A 19,746-nucleotide genomic window follows, 5' to 3' on the forward strand; every position below is an offset into this window, starting at 1 on the left:
TTGACTACACCGGAAACATGTTGGAAGCATTAGGAATGTGCAGAAAGGAACTGCAGGTGCTAGTTTATACCGAAGATAGACACAAAATGTCGGAGTAAGTCAGCGGGTCAGGCAGCATCTCTGGAGAAAAAGGATGGGTGACGTTTCGGGTTGGGACCCATGTCCCTGGGAAACTCTCTTCCCTGGAAAGATGTTGTGGTTTGGAATTAATTGAACGTTTCAGAAATGAGATTGATAGCATTTTGTTGGGCAAGATGAGTAAGGTTTAAGGAATCAATTCTGGATCTAACTGAATATTGGAATAGGCCTGTGTTCCTGAACAGTCCACTCTATCCCTGCAATTCCCAGCATATTTGTTTGTTACTCGATGGGAACCTATTAAAACCGGAGGTAGAAACAAAGAACTGCAGATGCTGGTTTATTTTTTTTAAAGTGCTGGAGTAACGCAGCAGGTCACTCAGCATCCTTGGAGAACATGGATAGGTGAAGTTTCAGGTCAGGACATTCTTCAGCTTGAATGTCGGCCGGGAAAGAAAATTTGTAGAGAGGAGGGGCGGGACACAGCCTGGCAGGTAATAGGATGATAGAGGAGAGAGGAGTTTTGATAGGCAGACGTTGGACAAAGGCCGGAGATGAAAAAATAGGTGTGAGACAAAAGGATTGAAGAGTTATGAATGGTGAAGCCAGAATAATGAATGGAGGAGGAGGAGGGGGGGGGGGGGGGGGGGGGGGGGGGGGGGGGGGGGGGGGGGGGGGGGGGTATGTGCAGGTCCAGGTGAGGCACTGGGCCCGCGGAGGGGAAGGGGGTGTGGATGGTGGGGGGGAACAAAAGAGTAGTGTACGGGAGAACGGAGAAATGGAGGGGGGCAGGGTTGTGAGAAGTTACCTAAAATTGGAGAATTCAATGTTCATACCATTGGGTTGTGAGCTACCCAAGCAGAATGCAAGGTGCTGTTCCTCCAGTTTGCATGTGGCCTCACTCTAGCAATGGAGGAGGCCCAGGACATAACGGTCATTGTGGGAATGGGGAAGGGAGTTAAAATGGTTGACAACCGGGAGATCCGCTAAGCATTGGCGGACCGGAGGTAGGAAGATTGATCACATTCTGTAGCGTAGGTTTGATGCTTTGTTAAAAGTAACATCACTAATCACAATGTTTGCGGCCCCTTGAAATAATCATACAGAAACCCCCTGACAATATTAGGAGTTACTTTACTGTTTTTCAGAGTTGAGGACCTGAGAACTGGTGTAATTTCTATGGATGAACTAAATACTGGAGTTGTTAGCGTAGACCTCTCGATTCTTCAGTCCCAACAAGTTTCCTGAGGTGCGTAATTTCCTGCTTGTACCTGGAAATATTAAATAATGGTTAAATAGTCATGTATTTTTCAGAAACGATATGGCATTGCAAGCTAAACATTGTGTTTATATTAGTTTGTTAATATCAAATGTACCAAGATACCATAGAAAAACCTTGTGTAGTGTGCTCTCAAGGCAAATCATATCATGCATAAGTACGTGTAGGAAGGAACTGCAGATGCCGGTTTATACCAAAGACAGACATAAAATTCTGGAGTAACTCAGTGGGTCAGGCAGCATCTCTAGAGAAAAGGAATAGGTGGCGTTTCAGGTCGGAACCCTTCTTCAGATTGAAAGATAGAGAAGGCCAGAATAAAACAGGACAGGCTGAAGAAGGGTCTCGACAAAGAAAGCACACCAACGCCTCTACTTCCTTGCAAGGCTTAGAAAGTTCGGCATATTCCCAACAACCCTCACCAACTTCTACAGGTTTGCTGTAGAAAGCATTTTATCGGGATGCATCACAACATGGTTTGGGAACAGCTCCATCCAAGACCACAAGAAATTGTAGAGAATAGTGAACGCAGCTCAGACCAGACCATCACACAAGCCAACCTCCCTTAGATTGACTCCATTTACACCACACTGCCTTGGCAAGGCCACCAGCATAATCAAGGACAAGTCTCACCCGGTCACTCCCTCTTCTCCCCTCTCCCCATCAGGCTAGTGGTACAGAAATGTGAAAGCACACAGCTCCAAATTCCCAGCTGTAATCAGGCAACTGAACTATTCTGTCAACAGCTAGAGAGCGGTCCTGAGCTACTATCTACCTCATTGGAGACCCTCAGATCATCTTTAATTTTACTCTGCTGGATTTTATCCTGCACTAAACATTATTCTCCTCATCGTGTATCTGTACACTGTGAATGGCTCAATTGTAATAATGTAAAGTCTTTCCGCTGACTGGTTAGCTCACAGCAAAAGCTTTTCACTGTACCTCGATACATGTGACACTAAACTAAACTAAACTCAGTTTCTCTTCCCACAAATGCAGCCTGACCTGCTGAGTGTTTCCAACATTTTCTATTCAAAAGCAGAAAGCTGGGAGCACCAAGTGGGTCAAGCAGCATCAGTGTGGTGAAAGGAACAGAGGGAATATCTATTGTAGGCTGGACACCAAAAATTGCCATGGTAACAATTACTTTAAAAACCAGCAATTGGACACCGACTGGATCAACAAGTTGTAAAAGGTACGGTTAACACTTTCCTCCACCACCATTCTTCAGTGAAGAAGGGTCCCCACCCAAAACATCACCTATTCATTGTCCCCAAAGTTTATTTTTTTAGTTTAGTTTAGAGATACAGCACGGAAATAGGCCCTTCAACCCACCTAGTCCATGTTGACCAGCGATCCCTGCACTCAAACACTATCCTATGGGCTCACTAGGGCCAATTTACAAATTTACCAAACCAATTGGCCTACAAATCTGTATGTCTTAGTAGTAGAGTCTTAGCGATGCTGACTTACTCCAGCACTTTCTTTTGCAAAAAGTTCCTTGTCTTTCCATTCTCTTGAGTGGTTCATTGTATGTACATGAAACCATTGCTAAACACTGGTTATTTACCTATCATGGACAATGTAAACTCCAAGTTTCATTTATTTTCGGAAACCGAGTTGAATTACACTAACTTGTGGGCATGAGAGACTTCAGATGTTGGGATCTTTGGCAACTAAAGGAAGAGCTGCTGGAAAACTCAGCAGGTCAGGCAGCATCTGTGGAGGGAAATGGACTGTTGACATTTGGCACATGACTGAAGTCTCCCAGGAGGCTGCGGCCCTCCCGTCGCCGAACATGACCCGGACCGGCGGATCGTGGCTTCAGGGGAGCCGGTCGGCAGCTCGTTGAACCTGGCGGCATTGGAAGTGGGAGTCAGACCCTGCTCGCCCCCCGAAGACGATAGACCGGGAGGATGGAGCCAGTGACAATGGATACGACGGGCGATGAGCGAGACTGGGAGTAGAGGAGAGGAAACCTCGAGATTTGCTGCAGGAGGCTCCCATCCCCCTGGGGAACAAAGGTGGACGGGCGAGGAGAGGGACATGATGTCCAAGGAAGGCGATTGCTGGAGGCCCGGCAACAGCCTGGGACTTGCCTGGAACATAGGACCCCTCCACTCCTTCGGTCTACTCTAGATGAAGGGTCTCTACTCGAGACGACTGCCCATTTCCCTCCCCAGATGCTGCCTGACCCGCTGAGTTCTTCCAGCTGCTTTCATTTTTTTTGCCACAATATCTTGTAGATTTTTATGATCATGGGAAGAAAAATGTCAGTCCCATTAAAACTTGTTCTATTTAACTTTCAAACTGAATTAGGTATCAGTCACAGGTTTAGCAAGCAGATTCCTGCAACCTTTCTCACATGTTGCCAGGGTAACTAATGAAGCTGTTAGTAATACCAGCCATTTTATTCTGACAACTAGATGCTATTACATTAAAAATATTTGGAACCTTCATTTATCATTGTAATACAGATGTCATTTTCCAACATTGAACTCACGGCAATTAATGTTCTCCTCAACCCTATTGATTAATACACTCACATGCAATTTTAACAAGCATTAAAAACAATAGTTTAATTCCTTAAGTGGTAGATACAGGACTTTTAGCTAGTTTAGACTCTAGATTTAAGACTTTAGAGATACAGCACAGAAACAGGCCCTTCGGCCCATTGAGTCCACGCCAACCAGTGATCACCCATACACTAGCACTATCCTACACACCAGGAACAATTTACAATTTTACCAAAGCCAATTAACCTACAAATCTTTATGTCTCCAGTGTGTGGGAGGAAACTGAAGCACCCAAAGTCCCAAATGGTCATAAGGAGAATGTGCAAACTCCCCTTCCACCTATATTTCTCTCTCTGGCTTCACAATTCGAACCTGCTCTATCTTTACCTCCTGCCTTTGTCCAACCATCTGCCTATCAACCTCCCCCCCTCCCACCCTCATCCCCACCCCTGTATCCACCTATCACTGGCCAGGCAACGATACAATGTGCTGGAGTAAAGGTAGCGTTTTGGGTCGAGACCCTTCTTCAGACTGATAGTCATGGCGGTGGGATGGGGATGGGGAGGAGGAAAGCAGGAAGGGAGAAGGGGCAGGACCAAGCCCAGCGAGTGATAGGTGGATACAGGTGAGGGGGGTGGGTGTAATAGGCAGATAGTTTGTCCGGCTCCTCCTCCTTTCCAGCTTTCTCTCCCCCCCCACCCCCCCCCCCCCCCCCCCCCCCCCACAACCAGTCACCAAGTCGAAGGCGGGTCTTAGTCTGAAACATCGCGTTTCCGGAGATGCTGCCTGACCCACTTTGTATCTTTTGTTTTGTAAACCTGCATCTGCAGCTCCTTGTGTCTCTAGATAAAGTAAGAAGTGCAGATGCATTCAATTATTTCTCCAAATGCTGTGTGGTCTGGCTTTACCTGAAGGGTCCCGACCCTGTCCATGTTCTCCAGAGATGCAGCCTGACCCGCTGATTTACTCCAACACCATGTGTATTTTTTTTTGATAGCCAGCATCTGCAGTTCCTTATGTCTAAAACTAAAGGCAGATTTGCAGCTGCATTAAACTATTTCTCCGCGTGCCGCGCGGTCTGGCTTTACCTGCCCAGGTGCTTGTCCACATACTCCTGTAGTTCGGCCAACTGCTCCTCTGCGATGGTGACCCGTGAATACAACTGTGCACGCTCGCGTTCCAGTTCTTCCTGTCAATATAATCCAGCGTTGATAATATTAAGAGCCAGCATAATACTTCTTATCCCCATTCAAAACTCTCCAAGTCGTCTTGTGGGCAATGTTAGGCCAGTTTTTTGTTGATATGCTTTAATAGGGTAGGGCAGTAGAGTTGCTGCCTCACAGCGCCAGAGATCCGAGCTCAATCCTGACCTCGGGTGCTGTCTGCACAGAGTTTGTACGTTTTCCCTGTGACCATGTGGGTTTACTCTGGGTGCTCTGGTTTCCCCCCACATTCCAAAGATGTGCAGGTTTGTAGATTAATTGGTTTCTGTAATTTGTCTTCAGAGTGCAGGATAGAACTAGTGTGAACAGGTGATCGTTGGTCAGCGTGGACTCAGTGGGCCGAAGGGCCTGTTTACACGCTGTACCTCTAAACTAAAAGCAAACTAAGATATAAACATTGTTTATTTTATTTTCAAAGTGACTCCTAAATTAAATAGTTTACCAAGGTATTTCATTTTCTAGTCTGTCTAGGTTTCTGCTTCATTTATGGTGGCGCAGCGGTAGAGTTGCTGCCTTACAGCGCCGGAGACATGGGTTTGAATCTGACTATGACGGGTTTGATGCTGTCTCTAAGGAGTTTGCACGTTCTCCCCGTGACCTGCGTGGGTTTTCTCTGAGATCTTCGGTTTCCCACCACACTCCAAAGACGGACAGGTTTGTAGGTTAATTGCCTTGGTAAATGTAAAAATTGTCCCCAATGTGTGTAGGATAGTGTTAGTGTACGGGGATCGCTGGTCAGCACGGACCCGGTAGGCCGAAGGGCCTGTTTCCACACTGTATCTCTAAACTAAACTGTATTTATATCTGCCATAGCTTTTATTTCTGAGAAAAGTATTTCTCAAGTTTTTTAAGGCCTTAGGAAGAACTGAGGAACCGTGAGACCAGAAGACATAGGAACATAATTAGGCCATTTGGCCGATCAAGTCTGCTCCGCCATTCGATCTTGGCTGATCTATTTTCCCTCTCAACCCCATTCTCCTGCCTTCTCCCCATACCTTTGATAAGGCATCAATGACTAATCAAGAACTTATCAATCTCCGCTTTAAAAATACCCAATGACTTGACTTCCACAGCCGTCTGTGGCAATAAATCCCACACATTCGCCACCCTCTGGCTAAACAAAATCCTCCTCATCTCTGCTCTCAAGGTTCATCCTTGTATTCTGTGGCTGTGCCCTCTTGTTCTAGACTCTCTGACTACAGAAAAATCCTCTCCATATCTACTCAAATCTAGACCTTTCATTATTTAGTAGGTTTCAATGAGATTTCTCCTCCCCTATCCTTCTAAATTCCAGGGAGTAGAGGCATCAAACACTCAAGGATCCCTGAAGGCAGCAGCATAGGCATGTAAGGTAGTTAATGAGGCATGGGAGGGTATTGCATTTAGTAGTCAGAGCATTGATTAAGATCAACAAGATTACGGTACAACTATATACACGTTAGGCCACAGCTAGTATACTATAACACACTGCATTATTTTAAGCTCATTCTGCTTTCACATCACTTGCAACTTGCAAAGATTTAACCTCTAGAGATAAATGGCACTGCAGATGCTGGAATGCCCGTAAAAGACACAAAGTGCTGGAGTAACTTAGCGGGTCAGGCAGTATCTGTCGAGAACATGGATATGATTTGAAGAAGGGTCCCGACCTGAAGCGTCACCTATAACATGTCCTCCAGAGATGTTGCCTGACCCCGCTGAGTTACTCTGGCACTTTGCGTCTTTTATAAGTTTGAGACAAGGTTCACCTCTGTGATCTGCTTACAAGAGATGTCAGCATTCATAAGTTAATTCTATTTCTCTCTACAGGATTTGTGGAGGTCTTGGTTCCTCTTTTATATGTGATTTAGTTGATCATCCTTTTTATTTTGATATTCTTCAATGTGGAGATATTTTACACTTATTACTTAGTCTCTATAAATGCACGGAATGATTTTCCCTGATTGAGGTCTATTAATGGTTCTTTGCACTAAAGTTTAACTCTCTAAAATTGTTTAATTGGCCTTTAAGTGTCTCCATGCTTCACATTTAGTTAAGCTTGATCACGCTTGCTCACTAGGAATACTATATCTTCCATTTCCTGTGCATTAGTATGAAGATCTCAGATCTAAGTGGAAAAAAATTACAAAGTGCAGGAGTGACTTAACGGGTTAGGCTGCATCTCTGGAGAACATGCATTGGTGATGTTTCGGGTCAAGACCCTTTTTCAGTCCCAAACTGAAAAAGGTCCCAAACCAAAATGTAATCTATCCATGTCCTTCGAGGCTGCCTGACCCGCTGAGTCACTCCAGCTTTGTATTGTTTTTTTTTGTAAACCAGCATCTGTGTCTCAGATCTAGATAGGCCCTATTGTACATTTGCTTCCTTTATGAAGAACAATGAAATTTGCATGAAGGTAGACACAAAAACCTGAAGTAACTCAGCGGAACAGGCAGCATCTCTGGAGAGAAGGGATGGGTGATGTTTCAGGTCGAGACCATTCTTCAGAAATAATCATTGCAATCTAACCATGCTGTTTAATATTCCTCTTAAAATATCTTTCTAATGCTCACATGCATTTCAGCTTGTCTTGTCTCCTGATTGATAGTACGAGCCTTGCATCAGCAAACAGCCAGCAATACCATTGTTCTGGTTAATTAGTTCCTTAACTTGGCAGCTTCCACAGAATCAATACCTTCAATATGTCTCTGACACAGGCCACCGCATGAGATTTCTCATTTTGTGCCCATTCTCTACAATCAATTATGGTTTTATTTTTTTAAAAAGGACAGACTAATATTGCTCTTAATAATGTGTAGGAAGGAATCACAGATGCTGGAGTAGCTCAGTGGGTCAGGCAACATCTATGGAGCAAAGAAATAAGTGAATTTTTGGATCGGCACCCTTCTGCAGAGTGAAAGGTAGTGGGGGTGGGCGAGGGGGAAACTGTTCTCCCCGTGAAACATTCTTCCCGTGTCCACGTAGGTTTTCTCCGAGAACTTTGGTTTCCTCCCATACTCCAAAGACGTACAGGTTTGAGGGTTAATTGACTTTTTATAAATGGAAATTGTCCCTAGTGTGTGTAGGATAGTGTTAATGTGCGAGGATCACTGGTCGGTGCGGTGGACCAGAGGGTCTGTTTACGCACTGAATCTCTAAACTAAACTGAACTAAACTGGAGGCAAGAAAAGGTCAGAACAGATGGGCTCTGTTGGCTGGGGAAGATGAGGGGATACAAGGATGAGAACAGTGGAACTAGGAGAAAGACCTAGGGTGTGACCTAGAGTGGGGAGGGGAGAGAATGCAGGAGTTACTTGAAATTAGAGAAATCAACGTTAATATCGCTGGGTTGTGAGCTGCCTTAATAACAACTGTCTCCTTACCCCTATCTCTTTTAACCACGACTGCAGTTTGGAACCACATTGGACATTTTTGTGGTCTGAGAAATGAAGAATGAAATGAATATTTTATCATTTTAGATAAGAACAGAAATGCATCTTTGCATTTTGTAGGAATCAAATATCAGATTTTTTTAACCACAAGTTTTCCAGTAGTTGTACTTCCATTCTAAGAGGTGACTATGGAATATTATATCAGTGGTTCAAACAAATTCCACAATCAGCAGCATCCCACACCTGTGTTGCAAATGTAAACTCTCTCAGCTGTTTCCTTAGTTCGCTCCAGCGTTCATTATCAAAATTGCCACCGGTTTCCAGCCTGAAAGCAGACATTAAAACAGTCAATTTTACTTTCTGATTCTATTAATAACAATTAAGCAACTTCAAATAGACTCAAAATGCAGGAATAACTCAGCGGGACAGGCAGCATCTCTGGTGAGAAGGAATGGGTGAATGGAAAGAATGGACATTCGCTCCAGAGATGCTGCCGGATCCGCTTAGTTACTCCAGCATTTTGTGTCTATCTGAAGTTTAAAACTTCATCTGCAGTTGCTTCTTCCACACCAGCAATTAGACAGGTACATGCATAGGACAGTGTGTGCAAGTTGGGCCGAAGGGCCTGTTTCCACTCTGTCAGACTCTATGCTGTCTGATTTGCGTACGTCCTAGACTCAAATATTCCATTCTCTTAAAACCCTCTAAAATAATTACCTATCCTCTTCCTTCAATTCCCAAATTATATTTTCACATTGACAATATTTTGTCGTGTTCTTTGTGTGAGGAAAAAGCCCATTTGCTGAACCAATTTAATTTTAAAATGCAGAGTATTTTGCCAGTAATCCGTTATTCCAGATTATTGGTATACAAGTGGGTTTGATTGTGCACTCCATTGTATAAAGTATACAATCAGGGCATCACAGTGGTGCACGGTAGAGTTGCTGCCTTACAGCGCCAGAGACCCAGGTTCGATCCTGACTACGGGTGCTGACTGTACAGAGTTTGTACGTTCTCCCTGTGACCACGTGGATTTTCTCCGGGTGCTCTGGTTTCCTCCCACACGCCAGAGGCGTACAGGTTTGTAGGTTAATTGGCTTCGGGTAAAATTGTAAATTGTCCCTAATGTCTAGGATAGTGTCAGTGTACGGGGTGGTTGGCTGGTCGGCACGGACTGTGTGGGCCGTAGGGCCTGTGGCCGAGCTATATCTTTAAAGCCTAAAGTCTAAAGAGACTGCTTTCAGGAAGCTGTCCCATTATTGCTTTAAAGTTATAGAAAGCCATCTCTTTCATGTTCTGCCTTTCACTGCAGTAGCAACAATCATCTTAACGTTTCCTTCGCTCTATAGATGTTGCCGCACCCACTGAGTTTCTCCAGCATTTTTGTATACCTCCTTATTCTAAACCTTTGTCAAATGATAGAGTAAATTGGAAGAACCTAAAGTTTGGAGTAAATACTGTAGTAAACCTGAATGCTGGAGTAAACCTAAAGATTCTACGCTTGATTTGACATCGCATGCAGAGAACGTGTTTTGCTATTTCTCAGCACACGTGACAATATTAAGCCAATAGCTCGACCAGTATTCCCTCAAAATGAACAGCATGAAAAAAAATCTAAAATTGAAACACCGCTAAATTGCTAGGAAGTTCATTAGTGTAATACTCACGTCAAGGAAGGCATGGTCAGTACAGAGCTCCCACCCAGCCTTATCTAAGAAAGAAACACAAATTAAATGAATGAAGGTGACAAAAATCAAATATATTGTACAGGAATACACGGACCAAAAAATATGTACTTTTTTTGCATATCTTTCATTCATTGTTCTTTATCTCTCTACATCATCATCTATATCTCTCGATTCCCCTTTCCCTAACTAGTCTGAAGAAGTATCTCAACCCTAAACATCACCCATTTGTTCACTCCAGAGATGCTGCCTGAGTTGCTCCAGCTTTTTTGCGTCTATCTTCGACATAAAAATGAATGTTTTGTAAGAGCATGGTGTAAAACCAAGTAAAATGGAGCCCAAGTGTAAAGGCAAAGCATCCACCACTTGAAGATGAAGAAGGGTCTCGACCCGAAACGTCAACTATTCCTTCACTCCATAGATGTTGCCTCACCCGCTGAGTTTCTCCAGCATTTTTGACTACCTTCAATTTTCCAGCATCTGCAGTTCCTTCTTAAACAATACCACATGAACCAGTCACTTTGCACAGTGCCTTATTTGGGACCATGAGCAAGACCACAAAATGCTGGAGTATCTCAGCCGATCAGTCAGCAAGTGGACATTGAGGTTAAAGAGACACGATTGAAGTACATAAAATTATGAGGGGCATAGATAGGATAGACAGTCAGAACCTTTTTTTACCAGGGGTGGAAATGTCCAACACTAGAGGGCGTAGCTATTATAAGGTGAGAGGGGGAAAGTTTAATGGAGATGAGCGGGGCAAGGTTTTTTTACAGAAAGTGTAATGGGGGCATGGAATACACTTCCAGAGGTGGTGGTGGAAGCAGATATGATAGTGGCATGTAAGAGGCTTTTAGATAGGTACATGGAAGTCAAAGGAATAGGATGGATCACATAATGGCAGATAATATATAGGGTGTAATGGGGTGATGTAGGATGGGGTGTAAATGGTCCTTGATTATGTTGGAAGATCAGTTCAACTTGGCAACATGTTCAGCACAGAGGTTGTGGGCTGAAGGGCCCATTCCTGTACCGAACTGTTCTATATTTTGTTCTATCTGTGGAGGGAATGGATAGACCCAAATCATCGGCTGAGTCTGAAGAAGGGTTGAGACTCGAAACATCATCTAAACATTCCCTTCCCAGACGCTGCCTGTTCCTCCAGCATTTGTGTTTGCTCAAGATTCCAGCATCTGCAGTTCCTTGTGTCATGTTTGCAGCCACGGAGATTGCCTTGGTTGAAACATTCACCCATTATTGCTGCAAGAAGGTGATCGCTTTTATTGAGTTGATTCATGAACCAGTTTGGAGACAGTTATGTTCTGTTGAGAACAGTCAACTGAGAACAGTTGTGTCTACTACAGCTAGCCACAGTGGGACTGGTTCAGGGCAGAGAAATTAATAAAACCAGTGCAACTAGTAAGTACATCAGACTTGCAAGCTACAGCTCAGAAACAGGCCCTTCAGCCCACCGAGTCCATGCCGACCAGCGATCACCCATACACTAATACTATCCTACACACGATCCAAGCCAATTAACCTACAAACCCGCACGTCTTTAGAGTGTGCAAGGAAACAAGAGCATCTGGAGGAAACCCACGCGATCACAGGGAGAACGTACAAGCTTCATACAGAAAGCACCCAAGGTCGGAATCGAACCTGGGTCTCTGGCGCTGTGAGGCAGCAGCTCTACCGCTACTGCCCTGAATAATACAATCCAAATGCCAAATGTAGCTGAATGAAAAATTGACTCCCGGTTTCAAGGGAGATTTCTTTCCCCCTCTGGTTTCTCTGCAGAGCTCTCACCTTCTCCTGGAGTTCCCGGACTTGAGCTTCCAGACGAGCTTTATCCTCACGTAAGCGGTTCAGCTCCTGACTATGACTGTTCAATAGTTCACTGTCGGTGATTGCAAAAGTTATCTCTGAAGGGCCAGGATCCAGGTCCTTGTTGCCCAATGATAAAATCTGTTCCCGCTGCATTCTGTGCCAAACCAAAAATGGACTTTGTTATAGATGTGATGCTGGCAGTCGCTTCAGAAAACCCGGAACGTTATATCTGCAAGTTCCTCATCTCATCCTCTCCCAGGTCAAGTGCAGTAAACTGACCGTTCATTTGGAGTATTGCGAGCATTTCTGGTCACCACATTACAGGAAAGGCGCGGAGGCTTTGGAGAGGGTGGAGAGGAGGTTCACCAGAATGCTAAAGATGGACTTAAAGCGCAGGAGTAACTCAGTGGGTCTGGTAGCATTTCTGGAGAAAAAGGTTGCGTGAGACGTTCGAGGTCGGGACCCTTCTTCAGACTGAAAGAAGGGGTTGAGGGCGGGGGGGGGGGGGGGGGGGGGGGGGGGGGGAAAGAGTTGGAGGTGAGAAAAAAGACCAAGATGAAGCAGGGCCGCAACAAATGACCTCAGGCAGGGTGGTGCCTGGTAAACCCATTGTTGGCTACGAAAGGTGTGATCTCAAGGGATTAGAGGGCTTTAACTGCAGGGAGATGTTAGATAGACTTGGATTGTTTCTCTGGAACATGGGAGGTTGATGGGAGACCTGATAGAAGTGTGTAAAATTATGAGATGCATAAATAGGGTAGACAGTCGGAGTCTATACCCAGGATGGAAATATCCAACACAATAGGGCAGAGCTATAAGGTAAGAGGGGGAAAAATTAATGGAGATGTGTAGGGCAAGTGTTTTTTTACACATCGAGTGGTGAGGTCCTGGAATACAATACCAGGGGCGGTGGTGGAGGCAGAAATAATAGAGGTGTTTATGAGGCTTTTAGATAGGCACATGGAAATGCAAGGAATAAAGGGATAAGGATCACGTACAGGCAGATGAGATCAGTTTAACACGGCATCATGTAGGGCACAAACTTTGCTGGACGTCCCTGTGCTGTACTGTTCTATAACCACAGCATGGCTAACCAATTTCAGGAACAGAATATTTCTCAGAAGTCAATTGTAAACCACATAAACTACTTAGAACACAGTGTCCATTTAAAGAGAGGTTGAAGATGAAATTATCACAACTCCTCCCTATACACACAGGGCACACCGTCCAGAACATGTGTAGCCAGCACAGGTGAGTGATTTTCTTTTCAGTTTAGGGATACAGCATTGAAACTGGCCCTTGCAGAGTTACTCCAGCACTTTGTGTCCAAGTATTAGGACCATTCTGACATAGGAATGCCTGGGGAGAATATTTTACACAAAGGGAGCCTTATAGCTCTTGTCACTGAATATTTACTTATTCTCCCACCTTGAGTCTGGGTCTAGGTTTGAGACGCGCACATTTTAATGACCATAAGTTACAATAGATAGGTAGGTTTACGTTCATTATTGTCATTTGTACCGAGGTACAGTGAAAGGCTTTGCCTTGCATGATATCCATTCAAATCAGATAATATACAGTTGTCAAACTCTACTACAACATGTAGAGCAAAGGGAAAGTGTGGAATATAGTTCTCAGCATTATAGTGCAACAGTTCCAGAGACAATGTCCAATGTCCACAATGAGGTAGAGTAGAGGAGAATCAGTCCTAGCTTCTGGAAGGACCGTTCAGAAGCCTAATAAGAATGGACGGCATGGTGGCGCAGCAGTAGAGTTGCTGCCTTACAATGCTTACAGTGCCAAGGACCCGGGTTCGATCCTGACTACGGGTGCTTCCTGTACGGAGTTTGTACATTCTTCCCATGACCGCTGTGGTTGTGGCCACTGTGACCCATTGACCGTAAGTTTTCTCCGAGATCTTCGGTATCCTCCCACACTCCAAAGACATACAGGTTTGTGTGTTAATTGGCTTGATATAAATGTAAAATATCCTTAGTGTGTGTAGATAGTGTTAGTGTGCGGGGATCGGTGGTCGGTGAGGACACGGTGGGCCGAAGGGCCTGTTTCCGTGCTGTACCTCTAAACTAAACGGAACAGAAACTGTTCTTGAGTCGGCTGGTGCGAGTTTTCAAGCTTCTGTATCTTGTACCTGACAGGAGCAGGGGCAAGAAGGGGTGGGAATGGACTGGGATGGGAAATATCTTTGATTATGTTGGCTGCTTTTCTAAGGTAACGTAAAGTATGGAAGGAGTCATTGATGGGAAGTCCAGTAGATGTGATGGACTGGGCTACATCCACATCGCTGAGCTGTGAAACCCGGCAGAATGTTTTCCCGAAGGCACCTGTAGAAGGTGGATGGCTGGTACCAGCTTCCCTGATATAACTGATATATACAACTGGACAGCTCCGTCGTAATCATGTATTGTTTTTCTGCTGACTGGTTAGCGCGCAACATGAGCTATTCACTGTACCTCGGTACACGTGACAATATACTAAACTCATATAACATAGAGGGATTTGCAACATTGATCCCAATAGTACAGTCAACCTACTAATTTAACAAATGTGAGAAGTATCAAACTGCATTCACAGAGATGTCAATTGAACTATTGTAGAGTCACCACTAGATTTTGCCAAAGATTCTTTAACCTGTAAGCGATCAGGAGATGCTCGTGCTTCTTGAAGACGTTCTGCATCCTTTTCTTGTAGTTCCTGGCTGCCGTAGCCAACTGTTCCTCTCGAGATCTGTAGGCAGATCGCATGTCCTTGAGCATGCTGTCCACAAACCTCTTCAGGTGCGGTGGGTCAGCTGAGGGTTTGGTGTTGTCATTGCCCGGTTTCCCCGAACTATCCACGTAGTCCTTATACAGAACATTGGGAGCAACACACCATTAGCTTTCCTTTCAACTGCTTCCACATTTACTCGTGACGCAGAGGTCCAACCCATCGAGTCCCTGCTGACTCACAGATAATTCCATTGGAAGGATGAGGGGGGAACCTCAATGAAACTTACCGAATAGTAAAAGGCTTGGATAGAGCGCATGTGGAGAGGATGTTTCCACTACTGGGAGAGTCTATAGCCTGAGAGCACAGACTCAGGATAAAAAGATGTACATTCAGAAAGAAAATTATTTAGCCAGAGAGCAGTGAACCTGTGGAATTCATTGCCACAGATGGCTGTAGAGGCCACGTCTTTGGATATTTTTAAAGCGGAGATTGACAAGTTCTTGATTGGTAAGGATGATAAAGGCTACGGGGAGAAGTCAGGAGAATGGGGTTAAGAGGAAAAGATAGATCAGCCACGATTGAATGGCGGGGTAGACTCTATGTGGCGAATGGCCTCATTCTGCTCCTATGGCTTATGAATTTATGAACTTAATTTTCCCAATGACCTATGTTCCTCATATTCCATAAAAACGTCACTCAGTGGCCAAATAACCTACCAACTCGCTTGTCTTTTAGATCTGGCAGATACCCAAACACCCTGAGAAACCTGGACGGTCACAGGAGAACAGGCAAACTCCACACAGGCAGTGTTGAAGGTCAGGAATTAACCATATTTCTCCTCTGTACTTACTGTCAAGAAAGGCATGACGACTGGGTGAAGGTGGGAATGTTAATAGAACTGTCTTGAGAACAATCCACATTACAATTGAGGCAGTGCTGGCTGTCCTAAGACAAATGAAGGTAGATGAATCTTTTGGGTCTGATCAGGTCTATCCAAGGACACAGCAGGAAGCTAGAGAAGAAATTGCAGGAGTGCTGACTGAGATATATGCATCATCGTTAGACACGGGTGAGGTTCCGGGAGATTGCAGAGTGGCTAATGTTGTGCTTCTATTGAAGAGGGCTGCAAAGAAAAAATCTTGGAACTATAGATCAGTAAGATTAACATCTGTGGTAAGATAGTTACTGGAGAGGATTCTGAGGGATAAGATAGATATGCATTTGGAAAGACAGAGGTTAATTAGGGATAATCATTGTGGTTTTGAGAGTGGAAGAGCGTATCTCATAAATTTGATTGAGTTTTTTTGAAGAAGTATTGGTTTTCAATGCTGGGCGGCATGGTAGTACAGCGGCAGAGTTGTTGCCTTACAGCGCCAGAGACCCGGGTTTGATTCTGTCCACGGGTGCTGTCTGTACAGAGTTTGTACATTCTCCCTGTGACCTGCGTGGGTTTTCTCTGAGATCTTCAGTTTCCTCCCACACTCCAAAGACGTACAAGTTTGTAGATTAATTGGCTTGGTGTAAATGTAAATTGCCCCGAGTGTAGGATAGTGTTAATGTGCGGGGATCGTTGGTTGGCATGAACACGGTGGGCCGCAGGGGCCTGTTTCCGTGCTGTATCTGTAAACTAAACTAACAGTAATCAAGAAGGTTGATGGGGGCAAGGCTATATGGACTTCAGCAAGACCTGTGATAAGTTCAGCATGGGTGACTGTTCTGGAAGGATAGATCCCACGGGATCCAGGGAGAGTTAGCTAACTGGATTCAGAATTGGCTTCACGGTAGGATGTAGAGGTGGTGGTGTAAGGTTGTTTCTTGGACTGGAGGCCTGTGACCAGTGGTGTGCGTGCCTCTGGGTTCAGTGCTGTGTCCAATGCAGTTTGTTATCTATATCAAAGTTCTGAATAAGAATATGCAAGGCATGATTAACAAGCTTTCAAACGGCACTAAAATAGGTGGTAAAATATAGTGAGTCAAGTCAAGAGAGTTTATTGTCATGTGTCCCAGATAGGACAATGACATTCTTGCTTTGCTTCAGCACAACAGAATATAGTAGACATGAATACAGAACATATCAGTGTGTCCATATGTCCATTATATAAATATATACACACATCAATATATAAGCAGATAAAGTGCAGATAATGGTCTATAATGATCAGAGATTTGTTTCAGTTGAGTTTAATAGCCTGATGGCTGTGGGGTAGAAGGTATTTCGAAACCTGGACGTTGCAGTCTTCAGGCCCCTGTACCTTCTACCTGAAGGTAGCGGGGGATGAGTGTGTGGTCAGGATGGTGTGGGTCTGTGATGATGCTTCCAGCCTTTTTGATGCAGCGACTGCGCTGATTGCAGCTGGTTATCAATAATTACAGTGGCATCTTGATCAGCTGGGCAAATGCGAGGGGTTGCATTTTAATCATTCGAACCAGGGCAGGACCTTCACAATGAATGACAGGGTTCTGGTGAGTCTTGTAGAGCAAAGGTGTATAAGTATATAGTTCCCTGAAAATAGAGTCATAGATAGACAAAGGTGGTGAAGAAAACTTTAGGCACACTGGCCTTCATCAGTGAGGGTACTGAGCATTGAAGTTGGGATGGTTTGTTACAATTGTACAACTCATTGGTGAGGCTACATTTGGAGTATTGTGTACAGTTTTGCTCACCCTGGTGTAGGAAAAATTGCATTAAACTGGAAAGGGTACAGAGCAGATTTACAATGCCGTGCTTCAAGGGCCTGAGCTTTAGGGAGAGATTGGGCAGGCAAGGACTTTAGTCCTTGGTGCACAAGAGGTTGAGGGGTTATCTTATTGAGGTGTGTAAAATCATGAGGGGAATAGGTAGGGTGAAAGCACAGCTTATTTTTCTCAGGTTAGAGGAAGCAAGAACTATAGGCCATAGGTGTAAAGTGAGAGAGGAAAGATGAACCTGAGGGGCAACACTTTCATGCAGAGGGTGGTGGGTATATGGAATGAGCTGCCAGAGGAAGTAGTTGAGGCAGGTAAAATAATAACATTTAAAATATATTTGGATAGGAATGGTTTCGAAGGATATGAGCCATGATCATATTGAATGGCAGTGCTGGCTCAAAGGGCTGAATGGCCTACTCCTGCACCTATTGTCTATGAGCCAAACACCGGCTAATGGGACTAGCTTCAATGGGGCATTGGACGGTACGGAGAGTTGGGCCGAAGAGCCTGTTTCCATGCCCTACGACAATGATTCTCGTGGTCAAATGGGAATTCCTTGATACCATGTAGCATGCTGAGAGGCATGTGCTACTGAGTTGACCTGTTAATACACAGCAAATCAGTTCACCACTCACTGTTACATCTTCGATGTAGCGGACCAGCCGCATGCGGTATTCTTCATTCAGTTCTTTCAGGCGCAGCTGCAGCTGAGAGTTCTCACTTTCCACCTCCTTCACGTGGCTCTGGGAACCGAGCAATGCCTATTGAGGATTACAACACCAAATTAGGAAGATGTTTCCCTTTTAAATATATCATTATCTAAAGAAAGTAGCAGGCAAATGTTTTATAGTTTAAAAATTAACATGAGCTGACTGAGATATTTCCTCAATATTCTCTCCATCTAAAGAAGGGTTTCCGACCCGAAACGTCACCTTTTCCTTTTCTCCAGAGATGCTGCCTGACCCGCTGAGTTATTCCTACACTTTGTCTTACAGCGCCAGAGACCCGGGTTTGATCCTGACTACAGGTGCTGTCTGTATGGAGTTGGTATGTTCTCCCTGTGATTGCGTGGGTTTTCTCTGTCTGCTCCGGTTTACTCCCACACCCCAAATAGGTACATGTTTGCAGGTTAATTGGCTTTGGTAAAAAAACTTGTAAAATATCCCTAGTGTGTGGGACAGTGCTAGCATACGGGATGATCGCTGGTCAGCACAGACTCAGTCCAGCGAAGGGCATGTTTCTGTGCTGCACCTCAAAAGTTATCTTCTGTGCCCATTCCCCACAACCTTTTAATCTTTCAAATATTCATCTATCTCCACCTCAGGTATTTCTGCCTCTCCCACCCTTTCAGTTCCAAACACCTACGACCTTCTGGTTGAAAATATTTTTCCTTCTAAAATTATGATAGGCATGGGTCGGGTGGACAGTCAGAATCTTGCACTTGCACAGGTACATGGATAGGAAAGGTTTAGAGGGATACGAGCCATATGCGAGCAAATGGGGATAGCACAGGTGGGGGTATCTTGGTCAACATGGATGAGTTGGGCTGAAGGGCCTGTTTTGTGTTACATGTCTCTATGACTCTACTTATCTGCAAAATCATCAACAACTCACCACTGTTTGCTCTGCCAGTTTGTGTTGTGTGTTTCTAATAGCTCTTTTGGCCTCTTGAAGTTCTTTGCCCATCTTTACACTGAAGCAGAGATCAGAAAGATTTTACGTTCAACCCATGGTGACCGAGAGGTTTACAAGCAGTTATACAATAATGCGCGAACAAAATCTACCAGGTTGTATGAGCAACATAATATCAAACCTACGGGCAAACACACTCAGGGATAATACTTTAGATGACTTTGAGATACAGCATGGAAACAGCCCCTTTGGCCCACTGAGTCTGCACCGACTAGCAATCCCCGTACACTAGCACTATCCTACACACTAGGGACAATTTCAATTTTACCGAAGCCAATTAACCTACAAACCTGTACGTCTTTGGAGTGTGGGAGGAAACCGGATCACCTGGAGAAAACCCATGTGGTCACAGGGAGAACGTACAAACTCCGTACAGACAGGACCCATAGTCAGGATCGAACCCGGGTCTCTGGCGCTGTAAGGCAGCAAATCTACCGCTGTGCCTCTGTGCCACCCTAATAAAGGAGTCACATAATATAAGATAGAAATACATTAAAAAAGGTTCCTCCCATCCACCCACCATCTCCCATAACTTAGTTTATTGAAAATAAAGTGCTGGAGTGGCTCAGCGGGTCAGGCAGCAGCTTTGGAGACATGGATAGGTGCCGTTTCAATAGACAACAAACAAAACATCACCTATCCAAGTCTTCCAGAAATGCTGCC

The 19,746-nt window shown here is 44.6% G+C and overlaps 1 protein-coding gene across 2 annotated transcripts in view; it reads right to left on the reverse strand.

Moving 5' to 3' along the window:
- Positions 1-1,192: 1,192 nt before the first annotated feature.
- The window catches only part of ccdc78 (coiled-coil domain containing 78), a 62,074-nt gene continuing 43,520 nt past the window's right edge, over positions 1,193-19,746 (reverse strand). For both annotated transcript variants that reach the window (XM_055651713.1, XM_055651712.1), the window contains 8 exons: positions 19,006-19,084; positions 18,027-18,152; positions 14,626-14,837; positions 11,956-12,130; positions 10,132-10,175; positions 8,708-8,789; positions 4,959-5,059; positions 1,193-1,349 (listed from right to left, as the gene is read on the reverse strand). In XM_055651713.1, coding sequence (XP_055507688.1) covers positions 1,283-1,349; positions 4,959-5,059; positions 8,708-8,789; positions 10,132-10,175; positions 11,956-12,130; positions 14,626-14,837; positions 18,027-18,152; positions 19,006-19,084 — 886 coding nt within the window. In that variant the 3' untranslated portion in view covers positions 1,193-1,282. The remainder of the gene's footprint in view (positions 1,350-4,958; positions 5,060-8,707; positions 8,790-10,131; positions 10,176-11,955; positions 12,131-14,625; positions 14,838-18,026; positions 18,153-19,005; positions 19,085-19,746) is intronic.

The sequence above is a fragment of the Leucoraja erinacea genome, chromosome 20 (genome assembly GCF_028641065.1).
Source record: "Leucoraja erinacea ecotype New England chromosome 20, Leri_hhj_1, whole genome shotgun sequence".
In the NCBI taxonomy this organism is placed as follows: Eukaryota; Metazoa; Chordata; class Chondrichthyes; order Rajiformes; family Rajidae; genus Leucoraja; species Leucoraja erinaceus.